This window comes from Salmo salar, chromosome ssa10 (assembly GCF_905237065.1).
Source record: "Salmo salar chromosome ssa10, Ssal_v3.1, whole genome shotgun sequence".
NCBI lineage: Eukaryota > Metazoa > Chordata > Actinopteri > Salmoniformes > Salmonidae > Salmo > Salmo salar.
Genome location: NC_059451.1, coordinates 67107200 through 67129178, shown reverse-complemented (window position 1 = coordinate 67129178; position 21979 = coordinate 67107200). Strand labels below are relative to the sequence as shown.

At 43.6% G+C, this 21979-nt stretch overlaps 1 protein-coding gene across 1 annotated transcript in view; it reads left to right on the top strand.

Annotated features, from left to right (window-relative positions):
- Positions 1-13930: 13930 nt before the first annotated feature.
- Positions 13931-21979, top strand: part of brsk2a (BR serine/threonine kinase 2a) — a 567398-nt gene continuing 559349 nt past the window's right edge. Inside the window, 1 exon segment of the mRNA XM_045688027.1 lies at positions 13931-14412. Within this exon segment, the coding sequence (XP_045543983.1) occupies positions 14319-14412 (94 nt within the window). The 5' untranslated portion in view covers positions 13931-14318.

Genomic DNA, 21979 nt, shown 5'->3' with positions numbered 1-21979 from the left:
GGACAGGGGACAGCAAGGAATCATCAGGCCAGGTAGTCTTGAGGCATGGTCCTAGGGCTCAGGTCCTCAGAGAGAGAGAAAGAAATAGAGAAAGAAAGAGCAAAAGAGAGGGAGAGAAAAAGAGAGAGAATTAGAGAGAGCATACTTGTTATGGATAGGGGGCAGTATTTTCACGATAAAAAACGTACCCGATTTAATCTGGTTATTACTCCTGCCCAGAAACTAGAATATGCATATAATTATTAGATTTGCATAGAAAACACTCAAAAGTTTCTAAAACTGTTTGAATGGTGTCTGTGATTATAACAGAACTCAAATGGCAGGCCAAAACCTGAGAAGATTCTGTACAGGAAGTACCCTGTCTGACCATTTCTTGGCTTTCTTTGTCATCTCTATCCAAAACAGGGGATCTCTGCTGTAAGGTGATACTTTCTAATGCTCCCATAGGCTCTCAAAAGGCGGCAGAACGTTGAATGATGACTCTGCTGTCTCTGGCTGAAAAACAGTAGCGCATTTGGTAAGTGGTCGATCTGAGAACAATGAGACGGGGGCGCGTGTGCACGAGACGACTCCATGTTTACATTTTCAGTCTTTGAACGAAAACAACGACTCCCGGTCAGAATATTATCGCTTTTTTACGAGAAAAATCGCATAAAAATAGATTTTAAACAGCGTTTGACATGCTTCGAAGTACGGTAATGGAATATTTAGAATTATTTTGTCACGATACCTGCCGGGCGCGTCACCCTTCGTTACCCTTCGGATAGTGTCTTGAACGCACAACAAAACGCCGCTATTTGGATATAACTATGGATTATTTGGAACCAAAACAACATTGGGTGATGAAGTAGAAGTCCTGGGAGTGCATTCTGACGAAGAACAGCAAAGGTAATCCAATTTTTCTTATAGTAAATCTGAGTTTGGTGAGCCCCAAACTTGGTGGGTGTCAAAATAGCTAGCCCGTGATGGCGAGCTATCTACTCAGAATATTGCAAAATGTGCTTTCACCGAAAAGCTATTTTAAAATCGGACACCGCGATTGCATAAAGGAGTTCTGTATCTATAATTCTTGAAATAATTATGTTTTTTGTGAATGTTTATCGTGACTAATTTAGTAAATTCACCGGAAGTGTTCGGTGGGAATGCTAGTTCTGAATGTCACATGCTAATGTAAAAAGCTGGTTTTTGATATAAATATGAACTTGATTGAACAAAACATGCATGTATTGTATAACATAATGTCCTAGGAGTGTCATCTGATGAAGATCATCAAAGGTTAGTGCTGCATTTAGCTGTGGTTTTGGTTTTTGTGACATTATATGCTAGCTTGAAAAATGGGTGTCTGATTATTTCTGGCTGGGTACTCTCCTGACATAATCTAATGTTTTGCTTTCGTTGTAAAGCCTTTTTGAAATCGGACAGTGTGGTTAGATAAAGGAGAGTCTTGTCTTTAAAATGGTGTAAAATAGTCATATGTTTAAAAAATGGAAGTTTTCGGATTTTCGAGGAGTTTGTATTTCGCGCCACGCCCAATCATTGGATATTGGAGCGGTGTTCCGCTAGCGGAACGTCTAGATGTAAGAGGTTATGTCCCACCATCCAGTCATACCACACAGAAGACATGATACATAGAACAATTACAAAATACATAGAACAATTACAGAATACCTTATCAGAAAAATATTCAAATCCTTAACTTTTTCACAACAATCGATGTTTATACTTGGAATTTCACCCTAAACCTATCACCAAGTCTCACAATTATCATAACAATTAGCATTTATACTTGGAATTTTTCTCTAAACCTATCACCAAGTCTCACAATAATAAACATTTAACCCAGGAATTTTGAACCTATTTCCACCTAGGTGGTCTGTGCTTCCTCCCACGGGCTGTGTAACAATAATTTCACACTTTCAAATATTCCACTAATTCAAAGAAATTTTGGTTCCTATAAATTTAACAGCGAAGCACCACATACTTGCCTGTCACGGGTGTGACTCAGGTGGGGAAGTCTATGTTTTCTGTTTCTTTGTTTTTGGGCCGAGTGTGGTTCCCAATCAGAGGCAGCTGTCTATCGTTGTCTCTGATTGGGAATCATACTTAGGCAGCCTGTTTCCCACCTGTGTTTGTGGGAGGTTGTTTTCTGTTTAGCATCTGAGCCTGACAGAACTGTGCGCTTTCGTTTTTTCACCGTTTGTTATTTTGTTTGAATGTGTTGTGAAATAAAGTATCATTAACACTTACCACGCTTTGGTCCACTTCTGCTTCTAACGACGAGCATTACAGAACCTCCCACCTAAAATGCACCAAGCAGCGTGGCCAGGATAGTTGGACATGGGAGGAGATCCTGGACAGCAAAGGGCCCTGGATGCAGATTGGGGAGTATCGCCGTCCAAGGGAGGAGAAAGAGGTATCAAAGGAGGAACGGTGCCGCTAGGAGGAATAAGCACGGCAACAATGGAAGCTCGAGAGGCAGCTCACCCCAAAACATTTGGGGGGGGGGCACAAGGGGAGATTGGTGGAGTCAGGGTTGAGACCTGAGCCAACTCCCCGTGCTTACCGTGGTGAGCGTGTGACCAGTCAGGCACCGGGTTATGCGGTGATGCGCACTGTATCTCCAGTATGCATTCATAGCCCAGTGCGCTCTGTGCCTGCACCCCGCATTTGCCGTGCTAGAGTGGGCATTCAGCCAGGACGGATTGTGCCAGCTCAGCGCTCCTGGTCTCCAGTACGCCTCCACGGCCCAGTTTATCCTGCGCCAGCTCTACGGACAGTGTCGCCAGTGCGCCTTCACAGCCCAGTTCGTCCTGTGCCAGCGCACCGCACTTGCCGGGCTAAAGTGAGCATCCAGTCAGGACGGGTTGTGCCAGCCCTACGCTCCAGACCTCCAGTGCGCCTCCACGGCCCAGTATATCCTGCGCCAGCTCTACGCACTGTATCGCCAGTGCACCTTCACAGCCCATTTTGTCCTGTGCCAGCTCCCCGCACTTGCCGGGCTAAAGTGAGCATCCAGCCAGGATGGGTTGTGCCAGCCCTACGCTCCAGACCTCCAGTGTGCCTCCACGGCCCAGTATATCCTGCGCCAGCTCTACGCACTGTGCCACCAGTGCACCTTCACAGCCCATTTTGTCCTGTGCCAGCTCCCCGCACTTGCCGGGCTAAAGTGAGCATCCAGCCAGGACGGATTGTGCCAGCCCTACGCTCCAGACCTCCAATGCGCCTCCACGGCCCAGTATATCCTGTGCCAGCTCCGCGCACCCGGTCTCCAGTGCGTCTCTCCAGCCTGGTACACCCTGTGCCTGCGCCACGCACCCGCCCTCCAGTGCGTCGCCCCAGTCCGGTGAGACCTGTTCCGGCTCCATATACGAAGCCTCCAGTGATGATCCATGGCCCGGAGCCTGTAGTGATGATCCATGGCACGAAGCCTCCAGTGATAATGCATGGGCCGGAGCCTCCAGTGATAATCCATGGCACGAAGCCTCCAGTGATGATCCATGGCCCGGAGCCTGCAGCTCCGGCGACAGTCCACGGTCCGGTTCCACGAAAGTGGGGGGAGCCCCAAGCGGAGAGGGATCTGCGTCCCGCACCGGAGCCTCCACCAAGAGGAGATGCCCTCCCGGACCCTCCCCTATAGGTTAAGTTTTGTGGCCGGAGTCCGCACCTTTGGGGTGGGGGGGGGGTACTGTCATGCCCTGACCATAGAGATCCTTATTATTCTCAATGTTTGGTTAGGTCAGGGTGTGACTCGGGTGGGGAAGTCTATGTTTTCTGTTTCTTTGTTTTTGGGCCGAGTGTGGTTCCCAATCAGAGGCAGCTGCCTATCGTTGTCTCTGATTGGGAATCATACTTAGGCAGCCTGTTTTCCACCTGTGTTTGTGGGAGGTTGTTTTCTGTTTAGCATCTGAGCCTGACAGAACTGTGAGCTTTCGTTTTTTCACCGTTTGTTATTTTGTTTGAGTGTGTTGTGAAATAAAGTATCATGAACAGTTACCACACTGCGCCTTGGTCCACTTCTCCTTCTAACGACGAGCGTTACATTGCCAGAATGACTCATTAACCACAGCGTGCTATAGCAAATTACAGACTTTAGATATAACAGGCGTTTGCTTACCTTATAATTTTGTAGCGCTTGCACGTGGATCAATGGTCAGTCCAGCGAAGTGGTCACTTAATCCTTGCAAGCTCGCCAAAATGTTGGTCAATATCTTCAACAAATGATCAGGTCTATATAATTATCAAACATACATTAGTAATGGAAAGGAAACACACTCTTTGTTTCAGTATTAAAATTCTCCTTTTAGTAATACAATTGTCGGCAGAAGTTGGTACAGAGTAGAGTATAACAGTATATGATAGTCCTCCCCAAGTTCTGCAAAATGTCTAAGACATCGTGTAACTCATATAGCCTCTCCCAGTCCTCCTTGCGTGAGTTTCCCTGGCAACAACATTTTAATAAATCTAACCTCCCCTGACAGCAGTAACCATCTTATCAGCAATTAAAAACTCAGAAGTGGGTTTGACCAGAAACTTGACCTTTCATCACAAGTATAGGGTCATAGAAATGTGAACGAGTGTAAGCATCTTCTGACAGGTTGCTGGTTTCATCAGGTCTGTGGCAGCCTTGTGTTCTCAGAAAACCAGATAACCACGGTGAGATCCAGACAGGAGGAGTCTGAACGTAGACGCCTTCTGGTAGCGTCTGAAGGTCACAACACTCAAAACAGGTTTTAAAACCTCTTGGGGCTAGGGGGCAGTATTGAGAATTTAAAAAAAAATATGTGCCCATTTTTAACTGCCTCCTACACCAACCCGGATATGCATATTATTAACAAATTTGGATAGAAAATTGTTTGAATGGTGTCTGTAAGTATAACAGAACTCATATGGCAGTCAAAACCCTGAGACAAATTCTAACAGGAAGTGGATATCTGATGTGTTGAATTATTAAGCCTATGCCATTGAAACACACAGGGACTTATTAATCACTTCCTACGCCATCCACTAGATGTCACCAGTCTTTACAAAGTGGTTTGTCTTCTACTGTGAAAACTGACCGAACGAGAGGCTTGGAATGTGGGTCATAAGCGGATGGCCTATACTACTCTGGCGCGCGAGTGCATGTTTGGGTACTCTCGTTCTAATACATTTTAAAAGAGAATGCAATCGTCAGCCTTGAATACTATTGAAGTTCTGATTGAAAAAGGCCCTAATGATTTATGCTATACAACGTTTGACATGTTTGAACGAACGTAAATATATTTTTTTCCCTCTTTGGTGAAGACAAGTCCGGCGGGCGTCGTTCATGTTTTTGAGTAGCCTACAGGACGCGCTAACAACACGGAGCTTTTTGGACATAAATTATGAGCTTTTTTGAACAAAACTACATTTGTTATGGACCTGGGATTTCTGGAAGTGCCTTCTGATGAAGATAATCAAAGGTAAGGGAATATTTACATAGTAGTTTTGATTTTAGATCTCTCCAACATGGCGCCTAGTCTGTATCGCCAAGCCTATTTTCTGAGCGCAGAACTCAGATTATTGCAAAGTGTGATTTCCCAGTAAAGTTATTTTTAAATCTGGCAATGTGGTTGCGTTCACGAGATGTTAATCTATAATTCTTTGAATGACAATATAATATTTTACCAATAGTTTCGAATAGTAATTATTTAATTTGTTGTGCTGATTGACTGGCGGTATTGGAGGGAAAATATTTTCTCATCAACGCCATTGTAAAATGCTGTTTTTGGATATAAATATGAACTTGATAGAACAAAAAATGCATGTATTGTCTAACATAATGTCCTAGGAGTGTCATCTGATGAAGATTGTCAAAGGTTAGTGCATAATTCTAGCTGGTTTTCTGCTTTTGGTGACTCCCCACTCTTTGCATTGACAAAACATTACACACAGCTATTTTCAATGTACTGTCCTAACATAATCTAACTTTATGCTTTCGCTGTAAAGCCTTTTTGAAATCGGACAACGTGGTTAGATTAAGGAGATGTTTATCTTTCAAAGGGTGTAAGATAGTTGTATGTTTGAGAAATTAGAATTATGACATTGAATTTTTTTCAAATTTGGTGCCCTTGATATTTCACCTTCTGTTAATAGGGTGTACCAGGTGTGGGACGCTTGGAGTCAGAGCAGACTCCAGCACACCTGCCTGCGTTCCTTGCCTGACACGGTTTTCCTCTCCCTTACAGTTCTGCCCGCTCTGACCCTGTCTCCAGTCCCACGTCTCCTCATCCTGCTACTCTGTCCTGGATTCCCCACTCTACTGCTCCCTTGGGTTCCCCTCCGGACCTGCTTACCTCGTCCCAACCCCTCTCGGTCCAGCCTCAGCCTCCGCACCTGGTTTCCTGCAACCTGCCCGAGCTTCACCTGAACTGCACTCCATCTTCCCCCTGTGTTTCAATAAAAACCTTGGTTACTTCATCCCAGTCTCCTCATCTGAGTCTGCTCTTGGGTTTCCCTGTTCCACTCCACATAACATTCATAAAGTATGTCCCCAAATAATTGATTCAAATACACTGTTTTGCAATGAAGGTCTACAGTAACTTAAAACCTGTTATGGACAGACGTTCCACTAGCGGAACCCCGTTCCGCCAGCGGGACCCCTAGCCAACAGCCAATGGAATAGCAGGGCGTGAAATACAAAACAACAAACATCTCATAATTCAGATTTCTCAAACAATCAAATATTTCACACCATTTTAAAGATAAACTTCTCGTTAATCCAACCACATTGTCCGATTCCAAAAGTATTTACAGCTAAAGCATAACATTAAATTATGTTAGGACATCACCTTGACAAGAAAAACCACACAGCCAATTTCGAAGCAAGGAGAGGCATCACATAAACCAGAAATACAGCTAAAATCAGATGACACTCCCAGGACTTCATGTTACACAATACATGTATGTTTTGTTCGATAAAGTTCATATTTATATCCAAAAACCCAATTTTACATTGGCGCATGATGTTCAGAAAATGTATTGCCTCCCAAAACATCCGGTGAATGAGCACATCAATTTACAGAAATACTCATCATAAACATTGATAAAATATACAACTGTTATTGAAAGAATTATAGATACACTTCTCCTTAATGCAACCGCTGTGTCAGATTTCAAAAAAGTTTTAAAAGCACACTTTGCAATAATCTGAGTACAGCGCTCAGACATCAAAACAAGCCATACAGATACCTGCCATTTTGGAGTCAACAGAAGTCACAAATAACATTATAAATATTCACTAACCTTTGATGATCTTCATCGGAATGCACTCCCAGGAATCCCAGTTCCACAATAAATGTTTGTTTTGTTTCGATAAAGTCCATATTTATGTCGAAATACCTCCTTTTTGTTCGCGCGTTCAGTCCAGCATTCCAAATTTACTGTGCTCGCGCAATATGTTCAGACAAAAAGTCAAAAAAGTTATATTACAGTTCGTAGAAACATGTCAAACGATGTATAGCATCAATCTTTATGATGTTTTTATCATAACTCTTCGATAATATTCCAACCGGACAATTCCATTGTCTTCAGAAATGAAAAGGAACACACCTAACTCTCATGGGCGCGCCTGTCTGAGCTCATGTCATTTTCTCAGTCATCTGATTCCAATGGCTCTTATTCTCTCCCCATTCATAGTGAAAGCATGACACAACGTTCTAAAGACTGTTGACATCTAGTGGAAGCCTTAGGAAGTGCAAAATGACACCACAGACACTGTATACTGGATAGGCAATCACTTGAAAAACTACAAACCTCAGATTTCCACACTTCCTGGTTGAATTTTTCTCATGTTTTTGCCTGCTATATGAGTTCTGTTATACTCACAGACATCATTCAAACAGTTGTAGAAACTCCAGAGTGTTGTCTATCTAAATCCACTAATAATATGCATATCCTACCTTCTGAGCCTGAGTAGCAGGTAGTTTACTACTGGCACGCCTTTCATCCGGACGTCAAAATACTGCCCCCTACCCTAGAGAAGTTACCGTATTTGTGGAAAATGAAGTCATTTTTCCAAGTACAAACCAGCGTAGGAAGGGCTGTAGCAAGCGCCCTAGGCACATCCTTTGACTTATGGTCCTGAAAGACAAAGATGCTATTATTAAGAGTTCATTCAGTCAGTGAGACAATGAATTCTGTAGGAGGCATCTTTAGCACGTATGTTTAGCACAATGCTGCTTTTCTAATAACCAACTTGATTGGGTTCATGCGATTGACTGATTGATTGTACATGGGAGGAATCCACACTATTACTGATAAGCAATTTGGCAGTACGCCCAGAACATTGCTCTGGGAACTATAGGGAGAATCTCAGTTTCAAGGTATGAAGCCTGGTATGGTATCAGTCAGTCTCATGCAGGAACCAACCATGCTTATATGTTTGTGTAGCTATGTTTGTTTACTTGTTTGTGTAGCAGTATAAAGGGACTGAAAAGTGAACGCCCCTTTTCAGAGTTTCATCAAGCTTGTATTGAGTTTGTGAACCTCTCCAGTCGTGATAATAAAGATTGCTTCATTTACTTTGAATTTTAGTCCTTAGTGGTGTATTTCCACGACAATTATCTAATCTTTGTACCCCGCACAAATGATCTGTAAGGTCCCTCAGTCGAGCAGTGAATCTGAATCACAAAGTGCGGGGAGGTTTTCCAATGCCTCGGAAAAAAGGGCACCTATTGGTAGATGGGTAAAAAAAAATCATCTTTGAGTATGGTGAAGTTACTAATTACATTTTGGTTGTTGTATCAATACACCCAGTCACTACAAAGATAACAGGCGTTCTTCCTAACTCAGTTGCCAGAGAGGAAGGAAACTGCTCAGGGATTTCACCATGAGGCCAATGGTGACTTTAAAATAGTTCCAGTTTAATGGCTGTGATTGGAGAAAACTGATGATGCATCAACAATGTTGTAGCAACTCCACAATACTAACCTAATTGACAGAGTGAAAAGGAAGCCTGTACAGAATAAAAATATGCCAAAACATGCATCCTGTTTGCAACAAGGCACAAAGTTGAGGTGACTAAACTGCAGTTGAGGTGACTAATCTGCTTGGAGTAACCCTGGATTGTAAACTGCCATGGTCAAAACATGTTAATACAACAGTAGACAAGATGGGGAGAAGTCTGTCCAAAATAAAGCGCTGCTCTGACTTCTTAACAACGCTATCAACAAGAGGTCCTACAGGCCCTAGTTTTGTTGCACCTGGACTACTGTTGGTCATGTGCCACAAAGAGGGAATTACAATTGGCTCAGCCCAGGGCAGCATGGCTGGCCCTTAAATGTACATGGAGAGCTAACATTAATGATATGCATATAAAACTCTCATGGCTCAAAGTGGGAGATTTACAAAAACAAGTAGTGATGAAGTCAAAAGTGTTGACAAGCTGAATGTTTAAACTACTAGCACACAGCTTGGACACCCAGCTCACAAGACATGCCACCAGAGGTCTTTTTACAATCCCCAAGTCCAGTACAGTCTATAGGAGGCACACAGCACTACATATAGCTATGACTACATGCAACTCTATACCACATTATTATTATTATTATTTATCTAGGCAAGTCAGTTAAGAACAAATTCTTATTTTCAATGACGCCTAGGAACAGTGGGTTAACTGCCTTGTTCAGGGAAAGAACAACAGATCTTTACCTTGTTAGCTCGGGGATTTGATCTTGCAACCTTCCGGTTACTAGTCCAACGCTCTAACCACTAACTGATGCAAGCAGTAGAATCAGATTTTAAAAAATAAATAAAAATACACCTTATGGAACAGCAGGGACTGTGAAGAGACACACACACACACATGTACAGACACAACCATACACACACAATGTCACAGCTGTCGTGGAAGAGAGAATGGGCCCAAGGCGCAGCGGGTTGCGTGCTCAACATATTTATTAAATAAAGTGAGAACACCACGGAAAAACAATAAACACACTAATGACATGCACAGAGAGGCAGGCTCAACAAAAGCAGTGCTCTCAAACAACTACCCACAAGTGACAAACAAAACACACACCTATTTATAGGACTCCCAATCAGAGGCAACTAGAAACACCTGCCTCCAATTGAGAGTCCAGCACCCAACCTACACATAGAAAAACTACCCTAGAATATACACATATAAATAAAAACAGACCAGTGACCAAAAACCCCGTAATACATAAATAAACTACCCTCTGCCACGTCCTGACCAAACTACAATAACAAAATATCCTCTATACTGGTCAGGACGTGACACACAAATGCTATCACACACACTTACATTGTAATATTGTTGTATGATGGTATTATACATGTTGTAGATATGCAGTGGTGTAGTAATGTTATATGACGTACTGTTTTATCTTTTGTTATATGGGTAATGTAAGTGCCTTAATGTGTTTGGACCACAATAAGAGTAGCTGCTGCCTTGGCAGGAACTAATGGGGATGCTTAATAAATACATATACAAAATACAAAAGTAATACAATTCACTTTTTGTCCTGCATACAAAGTGTTATGATTGGGGCAAATCCAATGCAACACATTACTAAGTACCACTCTCCATTTTTTCAAGCATGGTGATGGCTGCATCATGTTATGGGTATTCTTGTAATTGTTAAGGAATGGGGAGTTTTTCAGGATAAAAAATAAACAGAATGGAGCTAAGCACATGCACAATCCTAGAGGAAAACCTGGTTTAGTCTGCTTTCTACCAGACACTGGGAGATGAATTCACCTTTCAGCAGGACAATAACCTAAAACACAAGGCCAATTTTACACTGGAGTTGCTTACCAAGAAGACAGTGAATGTTCATGAGTTACAGTTTTGACTTAAATCTACTTGAAAATCTATGGGAATACCTGAAACTGGTTGTCTCGCAATGATCAACAACCAATTTGACAGAGCTTGAATTATTTTGAAAATAATTATGGGCAAATGTTGCACAATCCAGGTGTGGAAAGCTCTTTGAGATTTACCCAGAAAGACTCACAGCTGTAATCTCTGCCAAAGTGTCACGTCCTGACCAGCAGAGGGTGTAGTTGTGTAGTATTTTGGTCAGGACGTGGCAGAAGATGTCTGTGTATGTTTGTTCTGGGTTGTATGTTTCTATGTTGGTCTGTGTGGCTCCCAATCAGGGACAAGTGGTTATCGTTGTTCCTGATTGGCAGTCATATATTAGGTGTGTATTTTTCACTTGGGTTGGTGGGTTGTTGCGCTAGCACTGCTATTATTTTGTATGTATAGCCTGTTAGCCTGTCGTGAGCCGTTTTTGTTTATTGTTTTCTGTGTTTGCATTATTCTTTATCATTAAAGATGAGCATCCACATCCCGCTTGCATTTTGGTCATCCATTCCCAACGACAGCCGTTACAGAACAACCCACCAAAACAAGACCAAGCAGCGGAAGAAGGAGAAGAGGAATGCTGAGTATATGGACTATGCTGAGAAAATGGATTTTGACATGGACAATCGTGAGAAGTGGACTTGGGAACAGATTCTGGCCGGAGAGGGCCCGTGGAAGAAGGCTGGGGAGGACCGGGAACGCTACCAGGGTACACGACTGGCGAGGAAGCCGGAGAGGCACCCCCAAGAAATTCTTTGGGGGGGCACACGGGTAGTTTGGCTAGGCCAAGGAAGAGCCATAAGCCAGCTACCCGTGAGTATATGGAGGATCGTATGTAGTGGAGGGCGCCGTGTTTCGCTGAGGTGCGCACTATCTCGCCCATACGCACGCGCAGTCTGGTGCACGCTATTCCAGCCCCTCGCAGATGCCGTGCTAGTGTGGGCATCCAGCCTGGTAGGAGGATGCCTGCGCAGCGCGTCTGGTCTCCGGTACGCCTCCTAGGACCAGGCTACCCTACTCCCGCTCTATGCACGGCAACCATCAGGCCCCTGCACAGCCCAGTTCGCCCTGTACCAGCACCCCGCTCGTACAGGGCTGCTAGTTCCATCCAGCCAGGACGGGTTGTGCAGGCGGTGCGGTCAAGGCCACCTGTGCGCCTCCATGGCCCAGTCTTTCTGGTTCCCGCCTCTCGTGCTAACCCGGAAGTGAGTACCTCCAGTCTGGCACGACCAGTACCAGCAACCCAGACCAAGCTTCCCATTAGTCAGCCTAGTCCTATTCAGCCTGTTCCTACTCCTCGCACTAGTCATGGGGTGCGTGTATCCAGCCTGGTACCTCCTCTACCAGCCCCACGCATCAAGCGTCCAGTGTGCAGTCCAGAGTATCCGGCACCAGTGTGCAGTCCAGAGTATCCGGCACCAGTGTGCAGTCCAGAGTATCCGGCACCAGTGTGCAGTCCAGAGTATCCGGCAACAGTGTCTAGTCCGGAACCGAGGGAGTCTGCCTGCGACCCGGAACCGAGGGAGTCTGCCTGCGACCCGGAACCGAGGGAGTCTGCCTGCGACCCGGAACCGAGGGAGTCTGCTTGCGACCCGGAACCGAGGGAGTCTGCTTACGATCCGGAACTGAATATAAAGTAATGATGGACTGTCGTTTTTCTTTGCTTATTTGAGCTGTTCTTGCCATAGTATGGACTTGGTCTTTTACCAAATAGGGATATCTTCTGTATACCACCTCTACCTTGTCACAACATAGCTGATTGGCTCAAACGCATTAAGAAGGAAAGAAATTCCACATATTAACATTTAACAAGGCACACCTGTTAATTGAAATGCATTCCAGGTGACTACCTCATGAAGCTGTGTGAGAGAATGCCAAGAGTGAGCAAAGCTGTCATCAAGGCAAAGGGTCGATGCGTCATCCCATCTGGTTTGCGCTTAGTAGGACTATCATTTGTTTTTCTACAGGACAATGACAATGAACACACCTCCAGGCTGGTTAAGGGCTAAAAGAAGCAAAAAAGTGCTCAGCATATGTGGGAACTCCTTCAAGACTGTTGTAAAAGCATTCCAGGTGAAGCTGGCTGAGAGAATGCCAAGAGTGTGCAAAGCTGTCATCAAGGCAAAGGGTGGCTATTTTGAAGAATCTAAAATCTTAAATATATTTTGATTTCTTTAATACTTTTTTGGTTACTAGATGATTCCATATGTGTTATTTCATAGTTTTGATGTCTTCACTATTATTCCACAATGTAGAAAACAGTAAAAATAAAGAAAAACCCTTGAATGAGTAGGTGTGTCAAAACGTTTGACTTGTACTGTATATCAATCACACGTTCATGTATTCCCCCAAAAAATCTGTGTTCAGGTGTTCCCACGTTCAACAAGGTGTTAGTTAAGTGTTTGGCCCCCCCTTTAAGTTCATTTATGGCCTTTATGACCCCTAATATCCCATGCTGTTGTGTGTGTGCTTATGCATAAGCTTGTCTGTGCATGTGCTGTCAGACTTGAAAAGCATGACATTGGACAGGCATCCCCTGACACCTGCACCTCTCAGGGTGTCGGCCGAGACAGGACCAGGTCACAGTCACAGGTCTTAGACCAGTGGGTTGTGAAATGAAACCCAGGGCTGACACACACACACACAACACCGTTCCCACCGGAATAAGGCTATATGGGTTTAAAGGAGGACCTTGCTGCTTTGTTGAGGTACATTTTCATGAGATGTGGGAATGGTGGGTGGCAAATTCAATTCGAACTGAATGGTAATGCTGGTACCGTGGTAGTAGATGTATTACATTTAATAGCACCTATAGGCCCATGCTTACTACACTTTTTCAGATATTGGAAAACATTGACAATACCATGCAACAGAAACTCAGAATGTAGCCTACGGTATGATTAATCAATTTACATTTTAAGAGGAATACTGTTCTAAGAGTCTGAGACTCTGAAGTGAAAACTGTGGAAAAAAATGTGTCTCCCTGAGATTTCATAAAATGTCTGCAACTATTGTTGCAAATAGAAGTTGCTCCAGCAACAAGGTGGGTGGTGCGGCAGGGTTTTCGAGCTACGTGTTTGTTCGGATTGCCTGTCAATCATTCTAAAAATGCTGCGGACCTTCCCTGTCTGCACTTTCAGCGAGTGTTCCAACCGCATCCCGACAGGCGAACACGGGCACTGCAGGCTCAACCAACAATGATTTTCGGATCCTAGGCTAAAGCACTCTCCGTGCATCTGCAGGAAACCGAGAGGAAAGGGGTAGAGAGAGAATCCTACGTACCCAACCAGCGCGAGAAAGAGAGCGAGTCCGAGTGAGTGCAGAGCGAGAGAGAGACGAGAGGAGAGGCAAGTAGGTTTGTGGAGTAAAAAAACAACGGCTGGACCTGCAAAGATCAAGAGGATTGTTTGTTATTCTCGGAATAACCGCAACTGGCTTATTTGTAAAGTGTTTTTTTTTGCCAATCAAAATGTCATCGTCTGGGAAAGACAACAGTGGTGCTCAACATGCCAATTACGTGGGACCGTATCGCTTGGAAAAGACGCTCGGCAAAGGACAGACAGGTTGGTTGAGCTTTCTCATAACCTAACCGTATCCACCTCTCTTGCGTTCACTAATTGCATAAACGTGGCATAGGCTGTGCTGTCGGACCGCTCTCTGCAGCGAGTTAATTTCGTCTGGTGGGTTGACAAAGCTGATGATTGTGTTTGTGGACAATTCTCTGCCCCCCTATTAAACGAATTTAGGTTTTTGTTTTCGAGCGCCGTGCTTCTCACACGATTGTGCTGGAACAGTGTGCGGGATAGGAGAGGGTATTTGGGTGCTTATGATGCTGGCTGCTCAGTTGATATGCGTTCTGTCTGTGAAGCCCTGGTCGAGATTGGGTGTGTTTCCAGTCTCTGCACAGCGAAAGTGTGAGTGAGAGAGAGCGATTAAAACGAACTTGTTCCCTGCTCCCTCCTTGTCTGCCTTATTGCCTCGCAGTGTGTCCTGTGATTTCAGGACACAACGCAGAACTAAATCCTGATCTGCCTTGATACCTTGATCTATTCTTAGTAGGCAACGCAACGTTTCTCACGGCTGTGTATTTGTCATGGTGAGCTCTCCCATAGAATGCCCAGAGTATAGGACTGGTATTGGAAGGAGGCAAACTGTTCAACGGTTTATTTTAAGGGCTATATTCCGTTGTCCAATAGGAGTGGATATCAAGGCTATACACCTGGAATGTTAAAGGACCATATAAGAACGCATTAGTTTTAGTCTGTATAGGCTATACCTGTCATAGATAATAAAGGCTATGCAGAAGTCTATTTTGCTGGTCTATTTAGCAGAGATTGACATAAATGACCAGCAGCCTCCTTGTTTCACCAAGGCTTCTGTTTTATTGTCTCATTGAAATACACTTATATGGATGTCATTAGGTTTATCCTACAGTAGCTATGGATGTTTGCTAGAGTCCTTTGCAGTCAGTGACTGTTGCTACAGCAGCGTAGTGATGGGAACAGACCCAAAGGCAGGCGCAGACCCTACCCGGCAGAGATGATAGGAGGAGAGTGATGCAACATGCTCTGTGCGCTGCCCCAAAAATGAGAGAGAGAGAGATTTTCTCTGTCCATCTGTTGTCTAAAGCGGCCACAATAGGCATCACTTCTCCTACCCAGGCCAGCCGGTCCTGCTGTGACGCTTGATACTGGATGCTCTGACTCCTGGGTTAAGTTTCCTCTATGTACAGATCTAGGATCAGCTTCCCCTCACCCAATTCTCATCTTTACCATTGGAGGGGGAACTGCAAAACTGACCCAAGATCAGCATATAGGGGCAACTATACCCTACAACATAGGCTATGTAAACTCAGCAAAAAAAGATAGGTTCCTGAAAAAGGGACATGTCTTTCAAAGATATTTTGTAAAAATCCAAATAACTTTACAGATCTTCATTGTAAAGGGTTTAAACACTGTTTCCCATGCTTGTTTAATGAACCGTAAACAATTAATGAACATGCACCTGTGGAACGGTCGTTAAGCCACAAACAGCTTACAGACGGTATACAATTAAGGTCACAGTTATGAAAACTTAGGACACTAAGAGGCCTTTCTACTGACTGAAAAACACCAAAACAAAGTTGCCCATGGTCCCTGCTCATCTGCGTGAACGTGCCTTAGGCATGCTGCAAGGAGGCATGAGGACTGCAGATGTGGCCAGTGCAATAAATTGCAATGTCGCACAATCCCTCCATCAGTGCTCAGACTGTCCACAATAGGCTGAGAGGCTGGACTAAGGGCTTGTAGGCCTGTTGTAAGGCAGGTCTTCACCAGACATCACCGGCAACAACGTCACCTATGGGAACAAACCCACCGTCGCTGGACCAGACAGGACTGGCAAAAATTGCTCTTCACTGACGAGTCGCTGTTTTGTCTCACCAGGGGTGATGGTCAGATTTGCGTTTATTGTCGAAGGAATGAGCGTGACACCGAGGCCTGTACTCTGGAGCGGGATCAATTTGGAGGTGGAGGGTCTGTCATGGTCTGGGGCGGTGTGTCACAGCATCATTGGACTGAGCTTGTTGTCATTACAGGCAATCTCAACGCTGTGTTTTACAAGGAAGACATCCTCCTCCCTCATGTGGTACCCTTCCTGCAGGCTCATCCTGACATGACCCTCCAGCATGACAATGCCACCAGCCATACTGCTCGTTCTGTGCATGATTTCCTGTAAGACAGGAATGTCAGTGTTCTGCCATGGCCAGCGAAGAGCCCGGGACCTGTTGGATCGGAGGGTGAGGACTAGGGCCATACCCCCCAGAAATGTCCAGGAACTTGCAGGTGCCTTGGTGGAAGGGTGGGGTAACATCTCACAGCAAGAATTGGAAAATCAGGTGCAGTCCATGAGGAGATGCACTGCAGTACTTAATGCAGCTGGTGGCCACACCAGATACTGCCGATTTCAGGTTTTCATAACAATCGGTAATCTGCATTTTTGGATGCCGATTACATTGCACTCCACAAGGAGACTGCGTGGCAGGCTGACCACGATGTTACACGAGTGCAGCAAGGAGCCAAGGTAAGTTGCTAGCTAGCATTAAACTTATCTTATAAAAAAACAATCTTAACATAATCACTAGTTAACTACACATGGTTGATATTACTTGTTTAACTAGCTTGTCCTGCGTTGCAAATACTCAAAGCGGTGCCTGTTAATTTATCATCGAATCACAGCCTACTTCGCGAAACGGGTGATGATTTAACAAGTGCATTCGCAAAAAAAAAATGTTGTTTCACCAATGTACCTAGCCATAAACATCAATGCCTTTCTTAAAATCAATATACAAGTATATCTTTTTTTAAACCTGCAAAAAAAGTAATTCATGTTAGCAGGCAATATTAACTAGGGAAATTGTTTCACTTCTCTTGCGTTCTGTGCAAGCAGAGTCAGGGTATATGCAGCAGTTTGGACCACCTGGCTCATTGCGAACTGTGTTGAAGACTCATGTTAAAAGCAACCACCAGCTTTCATGTTCTGAGCAAGGAACTTAAACGTTAGCTTTTTTACATGGCACATATTGCACTTTTACTTTCTTCTCCAACACTGTGTTTTTGCATTATTTAAACCAAATTGAACATGTTTCATTATTTATTTGAGACTAAATAGATTTTTATTGATGTATTATATTAAGTTAAATTAAGTGTTCATTCATTATTGTTGTAATTGTCATTATTACAAATATATATAAAATCGGCCGATTAATCGGTATTGGCTTTTTTTTGGTCCTCCAATAATCTGTATCGGTATCAGCATTGAAAAATCGTAATCGATCGACCTCTAACAGAAATTGAATAATGTGTCCCTGAACAAAGGGGGGGGGCGGATCAAAATCAAAAGTAACAGTCACATGTCTGTGGAACTTGTTCATTTTATGTCTCAGTTGTTGAATCTTGTTATGGTCATACAAATATTTACACATGTTAAGTTTGCTGAAAATAAACGCAGTTGACAGTAAGAGGACAGTACTTTTAGTTTATATGGATGGATGGATACCCCTTTCTTAAAAAATATTCAGGGAATATCCACTTTGGACTCCTCAGAGTTATGAATGGTAAGACTTATTTTATTTTAGCATTTTGGTAGGTTTGATATAGCATATGATGTCAGTGGGACATGGTTTATCTTATCTCATCCTAAGCTTCTGTTTGATGGATATCAAATATGTAATGGTGATTGTATTGTCTTATGCAGTTTGATTCTAGTACTATACTTGTGGATATGAAACTACTCTCTCACAGTATAAGTGTGCGCGTGCATGCATGTCTATTTGGTGTGTGTGTGTGTGTGTGCGCGTCTGTGACCTGCACTTTTAACATCTTAGCATGACTCTCACTGTCCACCCTGTGTTGATATTGGGTTTATATTGAATCATATTCATTTACAACCCAGTATTCTAAGTAAGGCGCTAGGCAGGGTTACTTTGTGTTTATACAGAATATTGGTAACCATCTATGTAGCAGTGGTCTGCTGGGTGTAAACATAAATGGAGAGTGTACGTGTGCATGTGCATTTCAGCATTTCCATGCTGTGGTTGTCTGTCTTTGCACATGTCTGTGTTCCTGTCTATGTATGTGTAATTTTGCATGCATGCATGCATTGCATCTTTGCAGCTGGACCATGTGTGTGTATGATGGTGTTTGGTTAGCGTGTGGTGTGTTAGCCCTAGGGAAATCCCACTCAGATAAATGATAGTGTGTTGTTGCTCTATTAACCCCTTGTTAATCTGTCTCCTCTCTCGAGAAATGCTCACTGGGCTGGGTTAAGCCAATGGCATTGTTTTTGATGAGGGAAGGTGACGGTTTCTGTCCAATGGGATTGGCGGGTCTCTGGTGAGAATAGCGACAGGGTTTTTCAAATGGGTTGGACTTTGGTGATTGTCCCAGGCTCTGATTGGTGACTGATTGTTCAATGATTTTGTCTCTGGTGAGATTGACTGTTGTGTTTAGCCAATGAACGTGTCTTTGTTAAGATTGACGGTTGCGTTCAGCCAATTAGCTTGTCTCTGGTGAGATACAGTTTTGCTCAGCCAAGGATCTTGTCTCTGGTGACTGTCCCAGCCAAGCTATGAGGGGTTGGTATTAATCGAAAAGAGAGTGGAAGGGAGGCCTAGGGTGTCTTGCCGGCCTGCACTGAGCCATGGAGCTGGTTCCTGTTCATTAAGTGATTAGGGCTGGACGCACGCGCACGCTCGCTCGCACACACACACTGGCTCTAGCTCTGCTTCCTGGCCTAATCCCCTGCACAGCCAAAGTCCCCTCAGCTCTCACTCACGCACTCACATGGTACACAGGGGACCAAGGCTGCTACAGTACACTGCTATACTGCTACACCAAACACACTGAATCATTGGCTACAATAATACACCACTAAACTAGTACATTGATACACAGCTACACCCGTGACACCGATCTACAAGGGATCACAGATCACTTTCCCTTTCTCTGTCTTTTCCTCATTTTTTTTCTTACTCTCTCTCCCTCTCTTTCCTCTTCATATCTCTCTGTTTTTCTTTCTCAGTCTCTGTCGATATCAATCTCTTTCTTTCTTTACCAGCCCTCCATGTAGACACGAGGGTCCTCCTCCAGGTTTATTGCTTTTCTGTGTCCTGAGTACCAGAGCCATTCCGGCTCTAGCCGCTCTAATTTCTCCAGGCTCTATTCTCCGTGCCTTTGTCAGGTGTGCACTGGGGCCTGAAGGATCCATAGATGCTGCCTTCCTGCATGGCTGGGTCCTGATTGGGGCTGAAGCCACAGAATCATGGAAGCCATTTTGAAGCCACTGATACAGTTGTCGTGCTCGAGTGCCGGAACCATGGTGGAACCTAGGGCTGTGGCGGTCATGAAATTTTGTCAGCTGGTGACTGTCATGTGAATTTCTGGTCTCACAGTAATTGACCATTAATTAACATAAACACATTTAGCATCTCCAGGCCTGCACACATAGAAGCCGCTGTTGCACGCCTTTGGAACATCTACATTAAAAAAAGTATATTAAATCCATTTAATATACACCATCGCAATAAATCCATTATTTATTTTAAGCAGGTCTAAAGAAACATTATTATATGAAGAAAATGAATTCCTAGAAGAACAGAATAGCATATTCTGAGTCGGCCTACTGTATGTTATCATGCTATGCACCATTCCAATGGCAGCCTAGGCTGTAGGCTGGTTCATTTAGCAGACAAGATATAGTTATGTATTCTGTGCCACTATTTTATTGTAAGAAGAATATAATTGAACTTAGATTTATAAAATAGAAAGGATATTATTCCCGTTCCCGAGTGCTGTATGCATATAAAGTGTCAATGTAGAGCATAAAAGTGATAATTTGAAGTAGGTCGTATTTGCTAGACTTAGAGTTATGTGGCAACATTAGTTGTGAATGATGCAAACCTTAGAATATCTTAGAAATCAAAACGTATAGGCCTATGGGCTGCATGATGTGACTTTTGCCTCAGGCTGCACACACTGTTCTCTCATCAAGTGATAATATGTGACCGACCGGCTCAAATCGGTCTTATGTAGCAAAATTTGAAGTGTTGTTGTTTTACATTGGATAAAAGTAGAGACTTGGAGCTACAAAATGCTATATCATACATTGCATTCTTTTAGGAACAATGGGAAAGCAATTCAGCTTTGAAAGCTGATAAACTTGTAAACTCACTTTTCAGAAAATGGCCAATGAATGTTTTGGTACTTAGTGAAGAGCTTCTCTTTGTCTACACCCATTTAGCATCGTTCACACCATTTTAAGCTTTAGCACCACCCATCTCATTTCGCTCTAGAGGCGTTCAGAGCGCACACTTGACACTCTGGCTGATGATTTGTTTACCTGTGGATAACATGAAAACAGCCTTAACAGCTCTGCTGGCAACAATTGCATTACTCTTTTTTGATGACGTTTACTGACACCAGCCATATTCAACGGGGGATTTGTGTTTGTAAATTCAGCAGTTATTCTGCACTCTGGCATACTCAGACTGAATTTACGAATGCACCCAAAATGGTTAGTTGCGTACACAATGAACATAGCTAGGTAAACAAAGTGTAAGATCATGCACGTCACGTAACATTACCTAGCGAGCCAGCCAGCTAACGTTAGCTAGTTAACCTGTTAGGGCTAGGGGGCAGTATTTACACCGCCGGATAAAAAACGTACCCGATTTAATCTGGTTACCACTCCTACCCAGTAACTAGAATATGCATATACTTATTACATATGGATAGAAAACACCCTAAAGTTTCTAAAACTGTTTGAATGGTGTCTGTGAGTATAACAGAACTCATTTGGCAGGCAAAAATGTGAGAAGGTTTCATTCAGGAAGTGGCCTGTCTGACTAGGTGTCGTTCTTCTTGTCTCTGTTTATTGAAGAGTGAGGATCTTAGCTATCCCGTGACACTTCCTACGGCTGCCATAGGGTCTCAGAAGGCGGTAAAAAGCTGAATCGTGGCTTTGCAGGCTCTGGCTGAAAAAAAGTAGCGCGTTTGGGTAGTGGCTGGTTACAGTACTGTGAGACTCAGGCTCGTGCCCGCGTTGACCGAAAGCTTTGTTTACTTTCCTCTGTTTAGCTAAATGGACATTCCCGGTCGGAATATTATCGCTTTTTTACGAGAAAAATGGCATAAAAATGGATTTTAAACAGCGGTTGACATGCTTCGAAGTACGGTAATGGAATATTTACATTTTTTCTGTCACGAATTGCGCCATGCGCACGACCCTGATTTACCATTTCATATAGTGTCTGGGACGCACGAACAAAACGCCGCTATTCGGATATAACGATGGATTATTTGGGACCAAACCAACATTTGTTATTGAAGTAGCAGTCCTGGGAGTGCATTCTGACGAAGACAACAAAAGGTAATCAAACTTTTATAATAGTAAATCTGATATTGGTGAGTGCTAAACTTGCCGGGTGTCTAAATAACTAGCCCGTGATGCCTGGGCTATGTACTTAGAATATTGCAAAATGTGCTTTCACCAAAAAGCTATTTTAAAATCGGAAATATCGAGTGCATAGAGGAGTTCTGTATCTATAATTCTTAAAATAATTGTTATGCTTTTTGTGAACGTTTATCGTGAGTA